This window comes from Dicentrarchus labrax, unplaced genomic scaffold, assembly GCF_905237075.1.
Source record: "Dicentrarchus labrax unplaced genomic scaffold, dlabrax2021, whole genome shotgun sequence".
Classification (NCBI taxonomy): Eukaryota; Metazoa; Chordata; class Actinopteri; family Moronidae; genus Dicentrarchus; species Dicentrarchus labrax.
In genome coordinates, this window is record NW_026136720.1 from 20798998 (window position 1) to 20816983 (window position 17986).

The 17986-nt window shown below is 41.4% G+C and overlaps 1 protein-coding gene across 1 annotated transcript in view; it reads left to right on the forward strand.

Moving 5' to 3' along the window:
- The window catches only part of LOC127352960 (unconventional myosin-IXAb), a 130865-nt gene that overhangs the window by 32019 nt on the left and 80860 nt on the right, over positions 1–17986 (forward strand). Inside the window, exon 2 of the mRNA XM_051381874.1 lies at positions 566–1535. Coding sequence (XP_051237834.1) covers positions 633–1535 — 903 coding nt within the window. The 5' untranslated portion in view covers positions 566–632. The remainder of the gene's footprint in view (positions 1–565; positions 1536–17986) is intronic.

Here is a 17986-nt window from a genome sequence, read left to right on the forward strand (position 1 = left end):
TCAACAGGGAAGTGGTGAATTACACCATTGTGCTCTCATTACAGTCACTTTTATGTGGAAGGTGGCAGCTGTTAATCTTGGCACACGGCTAGAGCCCTTGGATTACACACACACACACACACACACACACACACACACACACACACACACACACACACACACACACACACACACACACAGGGTATGTGGCTCTGATAAGCTGGCCAGTAGCCTTTAAATTCATGAAGCAGCTACTGTTCCTCATTGTTTTGAATAGCTATCAGTTCTTGTCCCTCTCTTTGACTCGTCTCATGCTCCTCTTTTGTGGTGTTTGTGATAGTAGTCCCTTATGATCCAAAACAGAAAGCCTATTGAGTCGGCCTACTGTGTCATGGGACAGATGAAATCGCCATGACTCTACTGACCCTGTTGTGACTCACTGTACTGGAAATGCCCAAAGCTGTCAGGACATGAAGTGATGTCTCAAACGACAAATTTCTCCTTTGAACCCTTGTTGTTCTGTTGCTTTGCTGCCATGTTTAACCTCTTCCATCTCTTCTCTCTCTCCATCTTTGTCCCCCTCCAGCTGGGATGACCTGAGTCAGTCCTCGGGGCCCAGAGAGCGGTGTGCTGATGGGACCTACTGCGCCACCATGAGCTTACAAGATGGCGGCTGCAGCTACGCCAGCAGCGCCAACATGGCCACCACCAGTGGCAGCATGCGGCGGCGCCTGGAGGACCAGGAGTTCACCCTGCGCGTCTACCCAGGCGCCCTGGCTGAGGGCACCATTTACTGTCCCGTCAGTGCTCGCAAGAACACCACAGCCGCTGAAGCCATCGAGTGCCTCATCGAACGGTTGCACCTGGAGCGAACCAAATGCTACGTGTTGGCTGAGGTGAAGGAGTTCGGTGGGGAGGAATGGATCCTGAACCCTGGCGATTGCCCTGTTCAGCGGATGATGCTGTGGCCACGGAGTGCCCTGGAAAACCGCAGCGGCCTGTGCAGTGGAGACGACTACCGCTTCCTCTTGCGGGAGAAGAATCTGGATGGATCTATTCATTATGGCGGCAGCCTGCAGATGTGGCTGAGGGTGACTGAGGAGCGTCGACGCATGGTGGAGCGGGGTTTCCTACCCCAGCCTACAGGGAGCGACCCTCCGTCTGACCTCTGTACTCTTCCAGAGCTAACAGAGCGCGCCATTTTGGAAAGCCTTCGTGCACGTTTCCGCCAGGAGAAGATCTACACTTACATTGGGAGTATTCTTATTGTTATTAACCCCTTCCAGTTCCTGCCTATCTATAATCCGAAATATGTTAAATTGTACGACAACCACACACTGGGGAAACTGGACCCCCACATCTATGCTGTGGCAGATGTGGCGTATCACGCCATGCTACAGCGACGGAGGAACCAGTGCATAGTCATTTCCGGTGAGAGCGGGTCTGGGAAGACCCAGAGCACCAACTTTCTCATTCATCACCTGACTGCACTCAGCCAGAAGGGATTTGCCAGCGGGGTGGAGCAGATCATCTTGGGAGCGGGGCCTGTATTGGAGGTAAGGACAGCACCTGCAGTATTGATCAGATGTTACTGTGGATATGGTTCTGCTCATGTTGTCGGTTTGTCAGCAATTGATTTTCATGAAATTAAATTATTTGATTTTCAGGAGGTTCAGAGCTGCAGTTCCACTATTAGGTTCCACGGTATATTGGAAGCAAATACACTTAGACACTTTGCTGCCAAATTCTTTGGTGAATTGTGATACGTATGATATCTGATGCTGAATGGTGAACCTTTGGGTGGTATTTATTTGTGCTTTGAGTGCATTTACCTGACTGCCTTGTATGACTGTAAGACCACCTCAGATTAGTTTTACTGCAGGAACCTTCTCAGAAACCGACAAATATTTTTATAAATTCAGGAACTTTACCTGCAGTTTGATTCAGAGGAACTTGTGTCTAAATTTAGTTCCTGGTCCGGAGTCCCTACCCTCCAAACAGGTAAACAGAAATGTGTAGAGAACTTTTCTTCATGTAGTTCCAAAGGTTCCCAAGTTCCCTGGACCATTTGGTGGAAAAGAGACAAAAGTTAACCAAAGTAGGGTTTAAGTTCAACCTTAGACGGCATTCTTGACAAGAGCTCCTATCAGAGTCTGTCGTGTAGCTTGATTGTTCTGATTTGTAATGTTGAACCTCTTAAGTGAAACACCAAGACTAGTAAGGCTCAAGTATAGATAAAAGAAATATATGACCATGAGACTAAGACTTGTTGTAGTGCAATAGCTGTGGGGACGCTTGAATTTAGGACTGAGATATTTTTCTATAATTGTCATGTGTTTCTTAATAAATCCTGATGTTTAGTTGTGTTTAGAGAAACATCTCCTATCAAGCTGGTATAGCTGCACTTACTATAGCAGCAAGCTCAAGCCAAGCTGAAAGAGATTCATATGTTGCTGATTAGACACCCTGGTTGTAGAAAGGAAGTGACAAAAGCCTGTTGAAATCTGAAGAGAAGTCAGCAGGTTATTTCTCTGACGTTGGAATGTCAGCTCATGAGATGAGGCATGAAATGGATTATAGAAACGTCCTTTTGAAACTGGAATGCCTCAAAATGGAGGGGAAACCTATATTTAGCCCAGTCTTTACCACATATGACTCTTATATATTATTTGACCCAGAAACTGGTTGTCCAATCTCTGCATTGATGGAAAAAAAAAACCTAATGGAATGTCGCCTAATCCACCCTGGATTATAAATCAATAAAGGATTATGGATTATGGAATTTCATTGGAAATTTCATGTTTTGGAAAGGTCTGTTCAAGGACATCGTGTTCTTTCCAGCCTTACAAATAGTCAGTGATCTCTGTACCTCCCAATAGTTTGTTGTTTTCTGGCAGCCATTTTGTTCTACAGCACACAGCTTCCTGTCAGGACATATGGGGATGTCATGTCAACACGCAGCTGTGCATGTTGACACCATGTGCGTCTCATGTGGAGGTCTGTACAGTGAAACCAGACAGTTGTACGGTCAGTTGGATATACTGTTTGTCATCTGGAAATCATGAATTACGTTTCAGAACTCCTCGTTGCTTCTGGGGAAAAGTTGTAACTGCAGCTGCGTTTGTGTTTACACTTATCTTACGTAAGAGTAAATGGTCCCCAGGCTCCTCGTAAAAAAATGTTTTATTCAAAATTTCCTGAAAAATAAGAGCTTTGGTGGCATTTGACTACTGCTTCATACAATGGCATCCATCCTAAGAAGCTCTGGCACAATAACAAACAAGGGATGTTTTACACGTGTCGAAAATGATTGGTATTTTGGCTGTGTAGCTTCATCACATAGCTGCGGTTGAACCTGACCGTCAGGCGGGCACAGTTGTACTTCTGTGCAGGTGATGAAATGACGCTGTGACTGAATACCTGTCAGAGCTCAGGTGCCAGAGGCGACAGCACTGGGAGGACTGAAAGGCTTGTTTTGATTATAACACAGATAGAGAAACATTACTCTCTGAGGAACTAGATACTGTTCGGTGGCTTTTTTGCTGTGTGAGGGAGCATGACTGTGTCCCATGTTATCACTTCCCCATCAATCACCTGTCTGACCGAGCTGTGAGAAACAAGGTGGACGGTTTATGCCACAGAGAGGAACAAGGACAGGAAAATTACATCTTTGATTTGGTTCCAGTTTTCCAGTCCAGTCAGGTCCAGTGTGTAACATTTGGGAGGATCTATTGGCAGAGATGCAATATAATATTCATAGGTATGTTTTCATTAGTGTATAATCTCCTGAAAATAATAATTTTGTCACCTTAGAATAAGTCTTAGAATGATGCCGTGGGTCACCTTCCATGGAGTCTGCCATGTTGAACCGCCATGTTTCTCTCTCATGTCAAGTGAGTTGCAATCTTCAACTAATCTGCTAAATGCCACTAAATCCTACACACTGGAACTTTTAGATGAACTTTTTCACATTTTGGAAAACACAGTACACTTAATTGCTTTCTGTGAATGAGAGTACCACTCTAATATATGAACACTAAACATAAAGTTACAGCCAGCAGCTGGTTAGCTCAGCATACTGGAAATGGGGAAACAGCCTGGCCTCTGTTGAAAGATAACAAAATCTACCTTAAAGCTCCTGTAAAGCTCTCTTCTTCTTTTCTTATCTATCTTGGTTGTTTAATTTGTGAAAAAAACAAAGTGTAAAAAAAAAACATCTTTCAGAGGAGGTTATGGGAGCAATAATGTCTTCTTTTGATAGCCTGATAACTACCTCCAGCCATGAGGTAAACCCCTGTGGAATGGCAAATTGTCGTTGTTTTACTCTTACTTTAAAGGTGCTGGTAGTCTATACATTTGTACAGGGCCTGCTTTAATGTTTCCAGTCGTCATGTTAAACTAAGCGAAAAAGGCTGTTGGCGGTAGCTTCATATTTAGTGTACAGACATGGGAGTGGTATTGATATTCTCATCTAACTCTTGGCAAGAAAGCAAATAAAATAGCAGTTTGAGAGAATGATAAATAATTATACGCAGAATATATTTACAGCATGGATAAATCATCAAACAATTTGGAAGGAAGTAAAAGTAATTGGATTTTCACTGATAAGAATCAGCAACAACGATTTGTAGTTTTTTGCCATGTATCTTTAAAAAGCTGCTTTTATAAATGGGATAATCTGATAATGGGGAAAGAATTTAACTACACATGCCAAAGTGACACAGATCACACTGTATAAACTCATGACTCTCATTCTCACCATCCAACTGCTCACACAAACAGTATCTAACACCAACTGCTGTCCTGTGTGCTGTAGGTTTTCCAACATTCCCCAACAGCTGAACATAACGTCCACATTAATGGACTGTTTGCATCCTTTGACCAACAGCTGGACGCAGGGACCTTATGGGCTGCTGTGAATGCCCCCGGGCCTGGCAACTTTCTTTTGAGAAGCAGCTTTCTGGGGTTAAACAGTTTACAGCCAGCCAAGAAACAAGGCTGTTGGGTCGAACTAGCCCGAATTCTTTGGTTTCCACAAGTTGTAATGCCAATTAAAGAACCATTTGCCTCGGTCAGATGCTGCCGCTGCCGCACTAAAGCTTTGTGAGACTTTGAATGTTGGCCTGAGGCAGAGTCAGGCTGAAAATATGTGGTTAGTAAGGCCATATTGGATGGATTTCAAATGCATGCCAGTCTTGAAGAAGTTTTAAAATTCTCACTTATTTGTTGGTTCCCCTTCAACTCCCCTCGGTCTCCCTGTACAAAGCTATGTGCTCTGTATAATATCTCACCATCTACATGCAGACCCCAAAAATGTCCAAGTTGTGGTGTAATTACTGAATTTTTTCTTCTAGTCACATTGCTGTATATACAGTATATTCAACCACAATATGGAGATTTTATTTATATTTTACAGCTGAAACGATTAGTTGATTAATGGATTAGAACATTTGCAGACTGAGAGAGAAACAAAGCATTGTGAGAAAACGAGAGAACTGTGGTAAACGTGCTCTGCACATGTTTCTATAAAACTAGGACAGTTTGTGTCATAGACCTGTATTTGTGCTGAAGCAGCAGACGTCCAGACTTTGACATTTACTGTGTACCAGCATCAAGAAAGAAGGTCTGGAAGAAAAAGGAAAACATTTCTCAGGATGAACTACAGTATGTCTCGCTGGCAGGAGATGCTGCGGTTGGACGTCGATTTGAGAACATTTGTGTAAATGCCTGTAGACTCAAATAAGTCATTCTTTTTGGATTCACTTAAGAAGCTTACTGCCAACTGCATGAATGGAGGGAGGGAGAGGTACCTGCAGGCGAGTGAAATATTATTTTTTTAAACCTTGTTCGTTTATAAATATTTTAAAGCAATCATATTAAGCCTTGTGCCTTCCATATTTGATTGACAAAATTTAAACATGCTGATCTTAAATAGCACCACGGGGTGTCCTCTGAGGCAAAATCCACGGGGGATTATTTTCCTCAGTTTTAACTCTATACAGTGAAAGCTTCTTTCTGCTCAGTGGGAAATAAGCTGTTAGTGAGTGTGATGGTAAGAACAAAATGGAAAAGCTGTTTCTAGCCTGAGTTTATTTCCTGCCACTTCTTCACCTCTGCATCTCTTGACCTCTCCTCTCCTGGTCGTCCCTCTGCGTTGGATCCAGCTGAGCAGAGTGGCTATCAGCCCGACGCTTCACATCATGTTACAGTGAAGTGCAAGGTCAACAGCATTGCATGCGAAGGCTATTTTAGTTATTCGTTCAGCCAATGTGGAGGAGTGTCCCTCCTACACACAAAGACACACGAGCAAATATGTTCATATTCACAACATAACTCACAAAAGAAGGTCGGAGCAGAAAACATACGGACATGAGCTAACATGCATACTGTATCAGCGTAAGGAGTTTATTTACTTTAGAGTTTATTTTTATTTGCTCATAATCTGAGTTTTAGTCTGGTGTTTTTTTTATTACTAAACTATCAAACATCACCAAATTTGATATTCATATTTGCAAATAGAGGAGCTTGGTCTTACAGCTATGTGTGCTGCAGCGGCGTCTGCTTCACTGGCTAATGTGACAAAATCGAACTCAAATGCAAAAAACATGTATTTGTATTTAGGGATGGGAAATAATTCAGTATTATTTATATTGACTTAAAGTAGGATCATATTGGGATGCATATTATCACAGAATCATCTAATAATTTTATTTTACTGAATTATGTGGGCCAAATGAATGAGCAATGACTGATCTTATGCAAAACACTTTTCACCGTAATAAACATTATGAGAGTATTTTTTGTTATCTGGCACGTTTCCATAATATGATATAAAAAAATGTTGTGATATATATCAGTATGGGAAAATATTATTATCAAAAAAAGCTGCAAATCCTCACAATGTTTGATTCTTTTGTTTGTAAATGACATGAAATGATTATCTGTCATTATAGTTGCTGCTGAATCTTCTGTTTTACCTGCACACAACTGGGCAGCTTATGACAGCAACTTTGATCTTGTTTCAATGACACAGTTCCAAGGACACTGTGTGTGTGTGTGTGTGTGTGTGTGTGTGTGTGTGTGTGTGTGTGTGTGTGTGTGTGTGTGTGTGTGTGTGTGTGTGTGTGTCTTTAATACAACAGCCTCCTTTTTCCATTTAAGCAGTAAGCTGACTTACTGTGACTGCAGCAAATGGAGCGTTATTGTCTTGATTGATGACCCCCAGCTCTTGATAGACATGTTGGCTGCAGCAGGGATCAGTCTTGTGACCTTTTGGCTACAGTACAGCCTTTGTAGCCGCTGGACCGCTGTGTGACACTTATCCAGAAACGCAGCAGTGCAGTCATATGGTCAACAATGATGATCAGCATTACATCATGCCAGCGGTATCATCTAACAATTCTCTATATGCTCTGATTGCCCAATGGAATAATTTCTTGTCATTAAAAAGCCTCTAATAATGCACCGCAGATGGTCAGTAACTGCAGTGGTGCGTAATCTGAGCTGCGTTCAGAGCCAGGCGACAGTAGAGATATGACTGTACAGCAGGATAGTGCTGACGGGAAGACAGCTGGCAGGCTGATGGGAAGGGCTTGGCTTCTGTGGCCATTTGTGTCTGGTAGTCTGGTCGTGTTGTGCAGTCAGGTGATCTGAGATGCTCTTTGTTTGTCCCCGGCCATAACACAGCATCTACTGAGTGTAAGACAACTAAATAGGTAATATATGACTATTATTTGACTGCGATTGATTACTCAGGATCAGACTTACAGGACATTTTATTAGGCTGAAAGTTTTCTTCTGTCAGAACAAATGAGCAAATTAACAGCCTGGGGAAGTCAGAAAGTATTAAGAGATGGACACAATCAACATGTTTTTGTGTGTAAAAATATAAAATATCACCAGCCTTTTCCTTTAAATATTATATATATTAATTTTCTAGCCCTACATAGTCCTTAAATATCCCTGATTTTGGACATCTCAGTCGCATCAAGTCATGCAGAATGTTTGCAGACAGTTGTGTGTGACGGGGAGAACAATATTTTGGGTTTTACAGCTAGTTGATAATAACCCCTGTGTTGTTGGAAAATCACCTGATTAATTTATTCATTAACTAGTGATTCAGCACCTTACAGATAATCTAAGGACAGCATAAAAAAAAGTATATTATAAAGGTAGAATCATACTCGGAGGTCAAACAGCCCATTATAGGATAAGATCCTTGACATTGTGTTGGATCATCAACAATAAAGAAAGATCTTATAAACTGTCTAGAGGAGATGAGTCAGGAAGAAAAGGCATTTATTTCATTCTTGTTTCTGGTTTAAGCTCAACAGATTTCCCCACAGACTCATAAATCTGATAAAAACAAATGGTACATTTCTCCAGGAACCTTGTGCTCTGCATGGGAAACAGACATTATCTACCTCCACATTTTTGGAATATACATTCAGATGACTTATGATTTATGATTTATATTTATGTATATTTATGTTCTTGTATAATTCAAGGACATTTTGGAGAGTTACACAGCTGTTGATGGACACGTCTGCTGCAGGTGACTCAATCCAGTAGGACTCTTTCTGACCTCAGTGAACTGCCAACTGGCCTGCAGGGTTGTGTTGGGTTATGTCCAGAAAATGCTGGAAACATCCTGCCAAACGACACTGAAAAGAATTTAAAAGGTTGAGAAAATGAGTGAATAAGATACACATCTTTTCTCATTCTTGGCTCAATCACGGTCCTTTTTTTTGTATATTGTAAGGGCAGATCTTTTCCTTCTTCAGACTTGATTAGAGGTGAACCTGGCTCTTGTAAGAGCAATGTACATCTGTGCCTCAAATCCTCCTGAAGACTGACTGAGGCTTTGAGACTGACCCCAGCTGTGTGGTGCTGTGTCTGGGGGCAGACAGACCGAGGGCTCCTGCAGGGCCGTGAGGGCCAGATTACAGCCTGCCTTTGTTCTGGTGGTGTGGCCGGCAGACCTGCCTGCCTGCCTGCCTGCCGCATTAGTAGCCGAGCAGGCCCCCCATTACCAGATGGTTCCCATCCAGATGTCCCCCCTGCTCTTAACCAGGCCCTCAGGGACAAGACCTGTCTCCTGTGGCTGATAGATGGCTTCAGGTAGTGCCTCAGCCCCAAAGACCTGTGTATCGTTAAGCGTGTGAATATATAAGGGTTTGAGAAGCTGCCCAGTACCCTTATCTAGCACCACAGACCCTGGGATTGGAGACAGCTAGCCTGTGCATATAGACACACTTACTGTAAAGTAACAGTACCACAGCCGCTGTGGATGAACCCACTGAACCGGACACACCAAATGAAGACTGTACTGTCTGTGACAAGGCTGGAAGTTTGGAAAAGGAAGCATGCATTACGGCACCTTTGCTTGAGGCATGTGTTTATTGTAGGGGAGCTGCTTTTATTCCTACTTGAATAAGGGCAGCAGTGCTCTGTTTATTAGTCTTTTGTGTGTGTGTGTGTGTTTTTGTGTGTGTGTGTGTGTGTGTGTGTGTGTGTGTGTGTGTGTGTGTGTGTGTGTGTGTGTGTGTGTGTGTGTGTGTGTGTGTGTGTGTGTGTGTGTGTGTGTGTGTAACCTCTGTGTAGAGGAGAGGTGCCTGTCAGAACGTGTTAGCAGTCAGCTCTCCCAGCAGCAGAGGAATTGGAGACGTTCACCCACGACTGAGTGTGTCCTTGCTCTTTAAATCACAATGAGACATCCAAAAGCTCTCTGCTATCAGGACTGGTCTCTGCAGAGGACAGGCTGATTTTATCGCACAGCACTTTACACTGTAGGTCTGTGCATGAGGGAGCACCTCCTTCTGTGAGCGGTCACATCAGCTCTCATTCATCTTTTGCAGGTGAACTCTACTCTCCTGATTTAGTAATAACCAAGTACAGGTGGAGTGTCGATTGAACCTTATTTCTGGGTAAAACAATCTACTTTTGTATTCTCGCACTACTTCCACTGCTCCAATCCCAGCTTTTCTCTAGCAGCAGCAGTCTTGCTTTCATCACATGTGGCTGAACAATAGCTACTGCCTTTACCTCAGAGAGCCATGCGTTGGCCAGCTATCGTGGGTGTGTGTTGGCTAATCACGTAGCCCACCTCAGGCCCTCTATGTTCCTGTTAGCACTTCCATCCCTATAATCCGTATCCTCTGGGCAGCGAGCGCTCTTCGATGCGCTCCCAAACATCTGTTCGCTGGATTATCCCCATCTCCTTCTCATTCGGTCGTTCTCTGGAGCATTCTCGCTTTCCTCTCTCAGGAAGCTCAGTACAGTGTGCGTTTATCCCTGCAGACAGCTGTACACAGTGTACTCAGACGCTCTGTGGTCATATAGTTGACCTGGACAAGGTTCAACCTGATATCAGCGGCCAAGTTTTCCGCTCTTGCTGCTCCGTTCTGCAGCCTGGAAAATAGTTTTCTGTTCTTTATTCATGTCTTAACCTCTTAATCTTGAACTTATTTTATGTTTAATGTGCTCACTGTTCCTTTGAGCCATGTTTTAATGGTTCTCTCATGTATAAAATGCTGTCTCTGAGCTGAGTCATCTAGCACAGCATTCCCACATTCCCCCGGATATGAAGTGTCCACCAAGATGTTGTGTTGTTTTGAAAGCAAAATGAATGAAACAAACACGTTATCACAGGTAAAGTGTTGACTGATTGCTGTTATAATTTCCGTTTATGTGCTTTCTTTGTGATATAATTACTTCAGGTCCATATTTATATTTTATTGACTCAAACCCATGGTTGCTAGTATGGATTACAAATGAAATTAACAGTGCAAACAATGTAAAAAAAATTAAGAGCGACATACTTTACTTAAACATTGAACATTCTTCAAGAAGGCAACTAATACAAATAACATTTTTGGATTATTTGACCATAATAACAAAATTAATTTAAACCTAGATTTATGATTTATAAATATTACATCCTTTATATCTTTCAGTAACTATGGGAATACGGGTGTTAATAACCCTGTCGATGCATCAGTCAAAGCAAATGAACTTGAAACTTTTTGCCATTTAGTAGAATAAAAGCAATATAAACTAGATTTTCTGGCATATTCAGTATCCTTATTACATCTTTGATATTCTTCTTTTTCATCCCTTCTTCATGTCTTTTTTCTTTCTTGCTGATTCCACACAACTCCACCCAACAGATTGAGTGAAAGGCTTGTGACAGGAAATTGATTGTCCAAATGGGCCTGATTCAATCGGAGTCTGGTTATGTGGTGTCACAGCAATCAGACACAGATGAGATTACAGACATTAGGAGTCGTAGTTGGACACGAGGCCATCTGGGATGATGGGAGCAATTGAGCAAACGAGATCTGTGTTTGTGATCTCGTCTATTTAACCTGTTAGCTGGACTGTCATCAATCAAATTGAATCTAATTTGGCATCATCTATCAAAAATGAAACACAACTTCTATTTTAATTTGTTATCAGTATCTTTATTTTTCATTTTTAACGTGTTTTTTTAAGATTGAGTAGAATTTCATCTTTATTCCTAGACAGTTTTCAGTGTTTTAATTCTGTCCTGTTTTCTGTCTTCCTCATTTGGTCTCGAACACAAAAAACCAGCATGTTACTCATTACCTTTTCTCTCTCTGTATTCTGTGGTTCTGATCCACCCTTTGAAGAGTTATTTTAAGTTTCTAAAGAAAACAAATTCAGCTTTTGTTTGTGAGTTTCTTGGGAAGGTTTGCCTCAGACTAATTGGTAGCCTTGGTGTATGACAGCAGCATATGCTGTTGCACAGAGAGATTTCAGAAATTATATAAAATAACATTTTCCAAAATGGTGAGCATCACATGTGGGTGAGTTTAAAACCATATCCATACTCTAAATAGCACTTTCAAAACAATTACAAAGCACTTTACAAAAGAGAGGCAAGGAAGGAATAATTTATATTTCTCAGTTTTTATTTTCAGTATCTCATCTTCAAGATTATTGGTAATAAGTAAAGGTTTCCACCAAGAAAGTAATTTCTAGTAAGTTTTCGTACAATGTGATCGACCAATAAATAACCTGCTGAGCGAAATCAGACACATCCTGATACCACGTGTCTCATGCGAAATATGTAGCTGGAGCCAGCACCTGCTTAGCTTAGCTAACCATTTTAACATCTTGCTCAGGCAACCAATGGAGAACAAGAAGTAGTCTGGCACATAAATGTTGCAGGAAACCCTAATTGTACCTTGTGCTTATCAGCTGTTCTAGCAGGAGACTTTATTATGTTTAGCATGCTGGCAGATTCTGCACGGCATCCTGAGGCTAAATAAATCCACAGACACAGACACATCTGTTGTGTATCTTTACTTTACAGCAATGTCTGTCCAATAATTGTGAAGATATTTCACTCTGGACCAAAGTTATCACCCCACTGAATGACTAAACAAAAAGAAAATTCACCAGCTTTGTCCCTTAACTCTGAATAATCTACAGAAAATCCTCTAAATAGTTTTTTATAAGAACTATTATTTCAGTGTAAAGCATTTCCAATTGTTTACAGCAACGTCTGTGTATAAACAAAAGGCCAGTGACTTCAGGTTGACACAGATAATTGCAATCGAAACTGTGCTTTTAATTAAACTAATCATTTAAATGGGATTTGGTTCAGCTGCTATGCAAGTTGAGTAATAGTCATGTTATCAGATTGGCATGAAGTCATCATCAGTGATCTGTGTGCAACCCACGCTGCTTGTTTTGTCTTTATTTAAGAGCATCTTTGTGTGTCTGCATATGTGGATCACTGAAAAGAGCTTCAAACAATATAAGTCCTAATCACTGTCTTTGTGCACTTTCACAAAACATAACTTTACACATGAAACATCTGAACATCAATCTTTATCCATCAGGTTTCAACAGGTCTGTGTTGAAATAAAGCAAAGTCATTGAAGGCAAAGCAGGCTGTTGTGGGTAAATGAATGATGGGATGAATGGTGCAGATGTGCCATTGAGAGTGGCCTGCTGAGTGTGAGAGTGGGTGGGTGAATGAAAAAGCCGGGAGTGGCTGGTGGGAGTTTGAACATGTTCCCAGTAGAGTTGCTGTTCCCAGAGCGAGTCTGACAGGTGTTGCTTTGGTTTGGTTTGTTGTTCAATTGTACACACACCTGTTTCTGTACCATTGCTGTATTTGATTCTCTGTACATACAAAAGCAGAGCATATGAGTGTTTATATACCACCCCTTCTCATTCCTGCTCTTTCCATTCTATGCTTTCACGTACTAAACCCTCTATAGTACTTTTCCTTACATTAATCATACCTTTTCCTCTCTTGGGTATCCCACAAATCCCAATTTTTCTTCCTGTGGATGATGCAGGGAAAGCTACTGTAGCTACTGTGTCCCAGAATGAGATTTTGATCATTTCATTAACTTTAAGGTCACAAATAAGACAGTTCTAACTAACAGTTAAAACAATAACTTTTAGTCCCTTTTGCATTGCGTAGACCTAAAATAAATCATATCTTATTGCATTAATAAGATATATTTCATCCTAGCAGTGGAGTTTTTGACCTAATCTGAAACTATTTGTGTGGAAAAGTTTGGAAACCTGTTAATTTGGGCTGATGCTGTGGTTTCCATATTAAGACAAAAAGACTTAATCATTAGTTGTATTATCCTGTATAGATTTGTTCTGTTCTGATTTATATCCAGTTCTCTGCTGGTGCAATGACCTGATTTCCCCCGTGGGGGTAATTAAAGTTTCATTGAATCTAATAGACCATAACTGCACAGTTGAGTGATGCTGCTGCAGCTATAAATTCTGGTAATATACAGTAGTAGGGTGTCCATAGTACAGCCATGCAGCTGCAGAAGTTTTTTTGAATGTTTTCTGAATCAGTTATGTGTGAGAGTTATGGCGATTAGCTCCATCTACAATCTGAGATAAAACGCTGCACTAGTCCGGAGAAAGTTTGATCCAAAACACTTAAAGATGAACATTAAACAACTAAACAATGAGCTGAACCTCTGTAAATGCTCTGTAAAGCCGGGGGGAGCTGCAGATTCAGGGGGTAATTCTCTGTTCATCACTATGGGAGACCCCTTTCACAATGTTCCATTGTTCTCATATTGCCATTTGATTATGTTACTATAAACACATTTAACTGTGATGGAAAGGGAGAGTGGCGTGATGCACCCCCTGTTTCTTCACTCTAGTTTCTGCTCGCTGCTTTGATGCTCTCAGCTGAATGCTAACAAACTCAGCTAAACTACTCCCAATCCAGACAGTGTGTGTCCAGTGTGATCACCACTTTGGCAGATTTTATTACTGATCTATGATCATCCCAGATAATTATCTAAGGCGTTAAAATGTGAGTTTTACAAATCAGAGGCTTGACACATGTAGCAGGAGTTTGAGTCTGAGGGTGCTCTGCTGGTGCACTGCAGTGCAGGATAAATGGGTGTGGAGTTCATGATTATTAATACTATAGATAATAGTATTTGTCATGATTTAGTTATAATATTGAATATTTTACAACCCCCTATCCTCAGTGAAAAGTTGAATATTTGACTCAAACTGGCGACTATTACAAAAGGCTTATTTGAAAATGAAAACAAAGGTGAATGTCCCCAAATTATCAGTTCTGTTGCTTTGCAACGCTGCATGTAGGCAACATCTGTGAATGGTTGGTCTATAAGTTAAAGCAGGAAGTAGATCAGTAGAATCGTATAAATGCTTACAATGAACGGTTTCTGTGATAAACAGATTCACCCCGTTAACAACCTGCTTCTAACTGCACGTGTTGCCTGACCTGATTGTTGTGAGACATGTCTTTACAGTAAGTAAAATGCTATAACAGATGTGGGTGATGAGTAAAACTATAAAATACATCTGGTGTGCAGTACCCATGTTATGCTGTATCACTACAGCCACTCACTGTGTCTCCCCCCTGATACAACAGCCCTGCAGAGAGAAGATGAAAGCGCTTTGTTGCAGCACGCTGCCCGCCCTGCCTTCATCTTCTCACCATCCCACCCACCCCACTACAGCACCGGGGGCACTCTGGGGGGGAGGAGGGAGAGATAAAAAGGAAGGGGGAGGATAACAGAGAAAGAGGAGAGGGAAGGAAGTGGGGAGCAGAGAGAAGGAGGATGAATCTTCACTTAAATATGAGAGAGCGACACAGTCATTTTCAAGCTCCCAAGCTCGCAAGTGCCCCAGTTTTGGGGGTTTAGTGAAATCGAGATGAGGCTGGTAAAGCAGACAGATTTTACTCTTCCTGAAGGCCGTCTCTGCTGATACGCTTCCTCCAGGGGGCAAAGCAGTTCTCCTGCCATATCCACTTGCCTCTCACCCCCTTAGCAGCTTGTTCACCTTGTAAACAAACGGAATGAAGAGGTGTGTCTGAGTGCCCTTGGAGCTCTGACTTCCGTAAAGATCCTTTTAGGGTGTTTAATAGGCCTGGCCTGCTGCAGTGTGTGCCATTTACCGCTTCCTCCCAGTAAACACTAAACAAACCTGTTCATCCTAAGAACGCGGCACTCACAGCACTCTTGGGCCAGAGGTCAAAGAGGATGACAGAAGAGTATACACTTTAAAGTCACCGGACCTCACTCACTAAGCATGACGGGCAAAAATGTACATGGTGCTCATTTAATACAGTAATGCAGGAATATAAAACTAATGCTGATTCAGAAATTCACTTTCCGTAAATACTGATTGATAGAGAAGGCACATCTTTTCTTCACAATAACCATTTTTAACTGTGAATGCTGACTTTCTATATATATATGCGACCAGATAAAGCCTAATGTCAACTTTGTTCACAAAAACTGTGACAAAATATATTTAACAGCCTTTTGTTTCCATCACAAAGACCTTTAAGACGCTGTTGTGACAAAACAGACTTTATGAAACAAAATCTAAATCTCTATTTAATATCATTAATTAAAAAGAGTAAAAAAGGGCCAATGAATATGAAAGTCTTTCCCTGTAAAGGAAAATATACAGAGAGATTTAGTTGAAGTTGTTTCTCTTTGTAAATATCTGAAAAAAGGTTCTTGACTTCAGCGAAATTACGTATGAAGCCGATTATTATGTAAGTTTATACCTAAAGACTGATTATTAATTAATCCATGTAACATTGATTGAAAGATATATTGTGCTGCTTTCAATTATGTAAATGGTGCAATTGAAATATTTATTCAGGCTGATTTCTCCCAGGAATCGGAGTACAAGTAAACATTTTCAGGTTTGTTGCTCTTGATGCACAGAAGGATGAGTTTTCGGCACAACAAAATGTGTTTAGTTATGTTTCTGCACCTGTGATATGCATTGTATAGAGAGGACAACACATGCTTGTTTTCTCCACCCCTCCACCCGGAACATGCTCTTCGACATCGATCTTATCACTTTCATGCTTGTTTACTGTGTTAAGATAATCATAGATGAAATGCTGCTTTCACTGCACTATCATGGCCAGTTGTTGATCCTGTGGCGTGGGTGTTGTTGTGTGTGGTAAACGTGAATTTACTTGAAATAATACACCGTGAGTGTGTTCTGGGGATCTGCGGGTTTTGCCCTGTGAATTAGAAAACACTGTTTGTGTGAGTGTGTAGTAAATGTGTGTTGGTTTTGGGATTACATGCTGTGAGTGACAGTGGCCTGTTGTACCGTTCACGTTGGTGCTGTGCATTTTTGCGGCATCGGTGGCTACCGCCTGGTATTTAAATAGATCTGGCTGCTCGTATCACAGAGTGAAGCATTGTCTTGATGTCTGAAACACACTGGGTCAAAGAGGGAGACATAAAGAGATAAGATGAGGGGGAGAAGTGAATGACAAGGAAGATAATGAAGCCTAGAAGGTCGAGAGAGAGGTAGAAGTAGAGGCAGCCAAAAGAGGCAAAGAAAAGAAAGAAAATGAGCGGTAGAGTGGCCTATTATTAGAAAAACTTGAGAGGTAAAGATAGAAGGAAAAAGATAGATGGCTGCTCATTTTCAGATACACAAAGAGGAAAGTCTCACAGGAAGACAAGAGTATCTCTCTTTTTGTAGCTTCACCTCCTTCCGATGTTTCCTTCCCCCGACAGACAGAGATAAGACAGGAAATGCCATGCTCCTTTATTGAATTAGTTTGCCAAATCCACTGTTCGTACAGAGCACTAATTCAACTTCCCCGCTCTTCCTTCCCCTGGCACTTTGGTAACACAATATCCCATCCATTAGTAGAGCAATTGGACAATAATTCCACAAGAACTAACATTTTGGCTCTTAACTTGGCGTATACTGAGTTATGACCAGTACGGTCACTCTCGGTTAAAGCAGGAGTTTTTTTTTTTTTTCTGTATTTTTGGACAATGAGAAATATGGTTTGGATGTCAAAATGCCCAAAGAAGCAATAAAACCACCACATTTATGTCATGAATTTGAAAGAGTGAGTGAGCTCTATATGGGAAAACTGCACAGCTTAAAGCAGAATGGTGTTTCACTTTGTTCAATAGTTACTGAAATATTTCAGTCTGGACCAGAGGACAGCGGTGATCCCCTGACTTTTTCTATTCAGTAGGTTAACAAAAAAAACCAAACATTTCCTCAGTCAGGTCAGTGAGGGGTATGAAGGTCCTGTTGCTGCTTGGCATTTGAAGACAGACATGAATGGCAGTGATCAGATATGACAGAGTGATGAGAGTCTGTGGTGAGAGTGTGATGTGAGGTTCTTGTTGCAGAAATGTTTGCTGCCACAACCGAAGATAGACTCTGACTCTGCTGTTCTGCCTGAAGTGGAAATCTTTCCCTCTCATCATTTTCGATCTTTCAGACACAACAGTCTCGACATGATTGATGAGGTTCTTTGTACTGTCTCATGAGACGATAGTAAATGTTGATCTCTAGTGCTTCATCATTCTCTTTCCTCCCCACTATCACTTCTCTCCACATGCATTAAGAAACCATATTGTATATGTTTTCTTAACCAAAGTAACCTTTCTCATTATGCTTAAGATGGGCTTTTGAGCTCTTGGGGACCTGAAGAGCGAGTAAGGAAACATTT